At 42.1% G+C, this 7,595-nt stretch overlaps 1 protein-coding gene across 2 annotated transcripts in view; it reads left to right on the forward strand.

Annotated features, from left to right (window-relative positions):
• The window catches only part of LOC115259484 (zinc transporter ZIP13 homolog), a 64,615-nt gene extending 59,658 nt beyond the window's left edge, over positions 1-4,957 (forward strand). For both annotated transcript variants that reach the window (XM_029860083.2, XM_029860084.2), the window contains 2 exons: positions 3,435-3,842; positions 3,918-4,957. In XM_029860083.2, the coding sequence (XP_029715943.1) occupies positions 3,435-3,842; positions 3,918-4,252 (743 nt within the window). In that variant the 3' untranslated portion in view covers positions 4,253-4,957. The remainder of the gene's footprint in view (positions 1-3,434; positions 3,843-3,917) is intronic.
• Positions 4,958-7,595: the final 2,638 nt, after the last annotated feature.

Here is a 7,595-nt window from a genome sequence, read left to right on the forward strand (position 1 = left end):
TTCCCACACCAAATTAACAGTGCTGTAATGGTTCATTACAGCACTGATTTGCGTTGCGTAATGAACCATTACAGCACTGTTCTCAGTTTTGATCAACTTATTGATGCTTTCTGGACGCAGGTTGTGACAACTGCACAGTATAGGGTATGTGTGCCATCAGTAATCTCATGCTCCCATATTCATCCTATTCGAAAACAAGCGATCACGGCACCGATTGATTCCGTTCTTTTTGTTTTCATGGGTGCTCACTTCTATCAAAAAATACAAAAATAAGAAACAAAACAAACAGCGCTTCAATCCTTTATTTTTCGTAGGATGAAAATGGGAGCCACATGTTTTATAAGGGAACCAATACCCTACCCTGCTATGATCAGACTTCATTAACCCTAAAAGGGATACCTTCATGGCCTCAGTTTCGCCACCTCGCTGAGTGTGTTCCATCAAAGACGAGCTCTGAAAGCGCCTGGGGTCCAAATGGACCCCAGGTATCCCTTTTAGGGTTAATCATGGCTATGAACATCAGTGAGCAGTCTGATGAAAAAGTTTAGTTAAAAACTATCCTCAAGTGGTAATTTATGAAGGTGCAAAAAACGTTGTACACAACTCGGTGCAGAACTCGATTTTTACAGCACTCGTCGTAATTATCCAACTCGGCAAGCCTCGTTGGATAAATGTACGACTCGTGCTGTAAAAATCTTCATTCTGCACCTTGTTGCGTAAACTACTATTTCCCAAGTAGTTTGGATCCATATCAAGCTGTAAAAAATATAAAAATAGCCTGTTTTGCCAATTTTTGTACGGTAAAAAATATTTGTATAAAATTTATTACGAAAAATGGCCATTTTTCAAAAATCTCGCCTGGGCGACCTCTAAACGTCATTTCTGAAAGTTGCCGTCATACAAAAGTTTGTTTCTAACACCCTTGGCCATCATTTGCAGGGTGAGCCTCCAAGCTTTTCGACCATGTGCAATTTTGGGACAACCTAATCATCATCCATCGTCAGATCGCAGCCCCAGTGTGGTCGGCGACATGAAAGACTGCACAATGGTCCGAATCCACGTTTTAGCAGGAAAAAAATCCGTATCTCTGTTTTCGTTAATTTTAGGCGTTTGGTGTTTTCAGAGAAGTTGTTTGAATTTGTTTGCTGCATCTTTTACAAAATTTTTTGATTAGGATGGTCCTCGTATTAACTCAAATCTGGAATAGAACTTTTTAATTTTAAGTCATACGCGATCGAGTTCTTCAGCAAAGTTGTAGGCAATGCTATTCCGAGCAATTTTGCCGAATATGCCGTTTATCTAGCTCTTAATTTGAACATAGTAGGTCAATTTTAAGTTTTGACTTAGGGTGAGCCCCTTAAAAACGGGTTTTTTGCAATAACTTTTTTATATGATTTTTTTCGAAGATGTGAGCTTCGGAGCATTTAAATAACAAGTAATGACGCATATTTGTTCTGAACATTGCATGTTGCTAGGTCTTGTCATTCAAATGTTATGGGCAATTTTGACTTAAAAACAACGATGTCTTAAAATGTTTATATCTCATGGAGCTGGTAAAATAAAAAAAGTTCTTTAAGCGGCATTTGGAAGGTAACATATAAAGCCAAATTTGGAGCAAAAATTACGAGAACGTTATTTTTTAACTTGGAATAAATCGACTCCAAAAATCCCACTCAAAAATTGAAAAAACTACTTATAACTCATACAATTTTAAAGATAGAGTCAAACTGTCTTCGGAAAAAATGTAGGTTTTTACCATTCCTACAAGTTTTCCGTGCACGAGTTTTTTGTAAAACGCGAAACAAAAGCTTGAAATTGATAATTAGATTCTTAGGGGTACATGCTATGTTTTTCTAGGAAATCAGAACGGAACGGAAGTTATATGTAGTTTTTCGATTTTTTTAAGGGGATTTTTGGAGTCGATTTATTCCAATTTAAAAAATAACGTTCTTGTAATTTGCTTTTGCTTGTAATTTGGCTTTATGTATGACCTTCCAAATGCCGCTTAAAGAACTTTTTTTATTTTACTAGCTCCATGAGATATAAGCATTTTAAGACATCGTTGTTTTTAAGTCAAAATTGCCCATAACATTTGAATGACAAGACCTAGCAACATGCAATGTTCAGAACAAATATGCGTTATTACTTGCTCTTCAAATGCTCCGAAGCTCACATCTTCGAAAAAAATCAAATAAAAAAGTTATTGCGAAAAAACCATTTTTGGGGGGCTCACCCTAAGTCAAAACTTAAAATTGACCTACTATGTTCAAATTAAGAGCTAGATAAACGGCATATTCGGCAAAATTGCTCGGAATAGCATTGCCTACAACTTTGCTGAAGAACTCGATCGCGTATGACTTAAAATTAAAAAGTTCTATTCCAGATTTGAGTTAATACGAGGACCACCCTAATCAAAAATTTTTGTAAAAGATGCAGCAAACAAATCCAAACAACTTCTCTGAAGACACCGAACGCCTAAAATTAACGAAAACAGAGATACGGATTTTTTTCCTGCTAAAACGTGGATTCGGACCACTGTGGACTGGAAGAAACCGCGCCCAAGTGAACCGTACGTCCAGGCTGATGGCGATGCGCGTGTCGAGTGCGTATCGAACCATCTCGTCAGACGCCTATCTGCCTTCTACTCGAAGAAGATAGCGAATGCTACAGGGATCGAGGCACAAGAGAAGTTCGGAAGAGAGCGCGAACCAGCACACTACACAAGTGGCAGCAGCAGTGGGATAACGCTGCGAATGGCAGGTGGACCCATCGTCTAATTCCCAACCTGTCGATGTGGATCATCAGAGCACACGGGGAAGTTAACTTCCACATGACATAATTTCTGTCTGGTCATGGATGCTTTAAGCAGCACTTGAACAGATTCGGTCATGCCAGTTCACCGATATATCCTGAGTGTCGGGATACAGAAAAAACACCGGAGCACGTCATCTTCAGTTGTTCAAGGTTCGCGCATCCGCGAGGAGAAATGGCAGCAATAGTCGACGTCGACGTAAATGTGGAAAATATCGTCGCAGCGACGAAGAAAAGTGGAACATGGTTAACAGGACTGTTGTAGTTCAGATCATGGTTGTACTACAGCTAAGCTGGCGGGAGGAACAACGATCGGTTTCGGGAGACATTCCTTTGTCGGGGAACTCTCTGACGGAGTAGACTAGACCCACCGCCGGGGGCTAGTAGAGTAGAACGCGTCGTAGCACCGGTCTAGTACGCGACCATATACTAATTACTAGACACTTTGCCCAAGTTGACGACATCGTTTAGTCCATCGTTAGTATTGGTCCTAGTAGGGGAAAAGTAAGGAAATGGTCCAGGCTTTGCTATTAGCTGTCCTGCAGCTCCTGCTGGTCACTCTAAAAAAAAAAACTACAAACTGACAAATACCTAATCCTAATCATCCCATTTTCCCATTCCAGACGATCATCCATCGATGCGGAGTGGCCTCTGGGTGCTTGGCGGCGTACTTATCTTTACCATTGTGGAGAAGATCTTTTCCGGATACACGAATGCCGACGAAAACAATCCCCAGCCAAAGTGCGTTGAAATTGCCACCTGTTTGCTGCGAAAGAGCGGAGGTAAACTACCAGAGGGGTTCGTTGGGACCTGTGGTCAGACTGGCGGTGCCTGTGATATCGAGGACGTGCCGAATGGGTGCTTCCTGGCGGGGAAAGCGACAGAGGAGAAGAAGGAACCCGCGAAGAAGGTGGCTGGCTATCTGAACCTGCTGGCCAATTCGATCGACAATTTTACCCACGGGTTGGCGGTGGCGGGGTCGTTTCTGGTGTCCTTCCGGCACGGAGTGCTGGCCACGTTTGCCATTCTGCGTAAGTAGTTCGGTGCAACTAGAAAAATCCTATCGGATCCTTCGACTCCATATATTCATGACTTTTGTTTTACAGTGCATGAAATCCCGCACGAAGTGGGTGACTTTGCCATCCTGCTGCGATCCGGATTCAGCCGGTGGGATGCCGCCAAGGCACAGCTACTGACGGCCGGAGCTGGTCTCATCGGAGCGTTGGTGGCCATTGGAGGCAGTGGGGCAACCACGGCTATGGAAGCGCGTACCTCGTGGATCATGCCCTTCACGGCGGGAGGCTTTCTGCACATTGCCCTGGTTACGGTGCTGCCGGATCTGCTGAGCGAAGATGAACCTCGCGAGTCGATCAAGCAGTTTGCCGCACTTCTGTTGGGAATCGGACTGATGGGGGTCATGACCGTGTACCTGGAACACTAGACAGAGAGTGCAAGGGGCAATCTCCCGAAATCTTCGACTCAAGTTAGTCTCCCACCTGTTAAATTTCTTTGTTTTTGTTGAGAGTACAGTTTTGTCTAGCTGTTCGGGAATCTTGCGAGAGCCTAGGCCTCTCGCTAGCGATCGTCTCCTTCACCCAAGGGCGCCACATGTACGTGAATGTGGGAACAATGCTCGGTGCTTCAATAATTGCCGATGACAGCACAGTACTGCGGTAATGCCATATAGATAACGATATACGACTCCTCACGTGAAATGCACGAATGCATGTAAATCATCAAAAAATCCTAGGTTTAACAAATTATGAATAGAAACACAAATTAGACGTAACTAAACAAATAAAAAATCCCCTCTGTATATTATTGTAATTATTTTAAATTCTCTAAATTGTTGCAATCCATAGGATGAGACAGAGCTAAGCATTGCAAAAAAATGGTCGTTTTTCTCTTAGAGTAGAACATATTTTGTACATATGTAGCAAGTTCGCAATCGATTGCTGCTGAAAACGAAATCGAACTGATGAATTTGAGCGACGGTAATCGGTAAAAAAATGGTTTACAATCCGACCATAGATAGGGATTCGACGTTTAATTTCGATTAGGAAAAAAAATGTGATTTATTGTATGATATCCTGATGAAAAAATTGAAGAAAAATAAACTATGATATTCTGTTTCAGCAAGTAACAAGCGTTTTATCTATTTTTGTGAAAAACTATGGACTAACTTTGAACGTTTTAGAATACAGCAAGTTGCTGACAAATTGACCGGGATTAGTGTCAATCGCACCCCGGGTGTTGAACCCTACTCGTTACTTCACAACTGTAGTAGAAAAGCAAACATAAGAGTCCATCACCATGTCCCGGCAAGATTTATGAACACTGTTGTGTTGTATGAAAGATTGCAAATTGAAACGAGGACCGAAAACTGCTTACGTCGGCTGGAATCTTCGCTGCTTTGGCCATGTAGATGAATTCAGACGACTTCTCGGCCACGAGTGTGATCGACACATATGGCGTCCTGCTCCAGAATCCAGAATTCAGCTCTACGTCTGTTGCACCGGCTTGCAGTGCAATGCTTGCTATGCAGTGCCAGTAACGCCGCCTGCTTGTGACGACCAGTGCCTCCTTCTGTGGGCAATCGGATGCGGAATTAGACCTGTGCGCCGCCGCGCCACGCCGCCGCCGCCGACACTTTTTGCCCCACGCTGACGCCGACCGTGATATCAGCGGCGTGCCATACGCCGATGTTTGTCACGCCGCCGATTTTAATTTTTCACGCCAATGATTAGTGCACGAACAAAATGTTGTTTACATTAAGTTGAGATAAAATACTAAAACTCTTTCGAAGATTTCTCTAATATTCCAATCAAAGAATTCTTCAGAAGTTCCTTTAGAGATCTCTTCAGGAGTTTCTTCAAAGATGTCTCCAGTGGTTCCTTCAGAGATTCAGGGATGCCTCTAGGAGTTTTTACATACTTTTTTTTTAGAAGATCAAAAAGATCTCGACAGGAGTACGATCAGATTTTTTTTCGGGAGGTTTCAGGGATTCCTCCTAGAAATACATCCGAGATTCATCCAGAAGATTCATCAGGGGATCCAATAGGAGGTCTTTCAGAGATTAGCCAGAGAGTTTCATCAGGGATATCTTCGGAAATTCCTTCAGGAATACATACAGGAGTTTCTTCAGTAATTAGTCCAATAGTTTCTTCAGAGTTTCCTCCAGGAGATCTCTCAAGAATTCCTCTAGAATTCCAACAACGGGTTTCTCCTGGCGTTCTGTGTTCTTCAGAAATCACTCCAGGAGTTCCATCAAGGGTTCCTTCAGGAAATCTTTCCTGGAAATTTTTCAACAATCCCTCCTGAAATTCCTTCAGGGATTCCTCTCGGTATGCCTCATGGAAATTTTTCAAAAATTCTTTCAGGAGTTCTTTTGGGGATTTATCTAGGAGTTCCTTCAGATATTCCTACAGAAGTTCCTCCATAGGTTAATTCATGGGCATTTTCAAGGATCCATGCAGTACAGTAGTTCTTTCAAGGAATGCTCCAGAAGTTCATTCGGTGACCTCTTCAGGAGTTCCTTCAGGGATCTCCTCAACAATTGCAGGAGGATTCAGGAATGCCTCCAGGTGTTCATTAGGAATTCCTTCAGAGGTTCTTTAAGCTATTTCAACAGAAGTTCGCTCGGGTATTCTTTCAGAAGTCTCTTCAGAGATTCTTTCAGGAGATTCATAGATCAAGAGTTCCGTTAGAAATTCATTCAGGAAGAAGGTCCTAGACATAGTCTAGGAGTTCCTGCAGGGATTCCTTTTGAAGATCCTTTAGAAATTTTACGTTGTAATGCCTTTTCCAGTCTTGATAAATTTCAAATACAGCTATTATTAAATCTTGTCCGACGTTTCGGTTACATTTGGTACCTTCCTCAGAGACTCAAATATTGCTGATTTTTCGTCCAGTGTTGGTCTGTCGAACAGCAATTCACGATTTTTGGATTCGACTGCGATAGAATTTAACTTTGAAATAGCTTATCTAGTCTTGACATTCGAAATCTAGTCTTGACAAAATTCGAATACAGCTATTTTATTAAGCTTTTTTAGACATTCATACAGGAGTTCTTACAGAAATAAGTCCAATAGTTCCTTCATAGATTCCTCCAGGAGTTTCCGGGATTCATGAAGATGTTTCTTGAGAGATTCCTCCTGAATTTCTTCAGGGATTCCTTCAGAAGTTCATTCAGAATCCTTCAGGATAACCTTAGGGGATTCCTCGAGAAGTTCATTTAGGAATTCATCCATGAGTTCTTCAAGGGATCGCTCTTGGGATTCTTTCTGAGATTTTTCCAGGAGGACTTACGAATGCACCAGGAGTTATATCAGAGATTTCTTACAGGAGTTCTTTCAGGGAATCTTGTTAAAGTTCCTTCGAGAATTTCCTTAGGAATATAATCAGGCATATCTCCAGGATATTATTTAGGGATCTCTCATGGAGTTTCTACAAGAATCCTTCAAGCATTTCCTTCTGGAATTGCTACCGGAATTCTTTCAGGGATTCCCCCTGGCATTCCTGCAGCAATTTTCCCTGTAATTTCTTCGGGGATTCCTCTTGTACTTACTTCAGGGGTTCCACATGGACTACCTCCGAGCATTCCTCCTGAAATTCCTACGGGAATTCCTCCTGGAATTTATTTGGAGATTCTTCGAAGAAATCATTCGGAAATTCCTCCTGGAATTATTTCGAAGATTCCTCTTGGAATTCCTACGGGGATTCTTCTTAGATTTCCTTCAGGGTTTCTTCCTTGACTTCCTTCAAGGATTCCTTCTCCTAGAGTT

The sequence above is a fragment of the Aedes albopictus genome, chromosome 1 (genome assembly GCF_035046485.1).
Source record: "Aedes albopictus strain Foshan chromosome 1, AalbF5, whole genome shotgun sequence".
In the NCBI taxonomy this organism is placed as follows: Eukaryota; Metazoa; Arthropoda; class Insecta; order Diptera; family Culicidae; genus Aedes; species Aedes albopictus.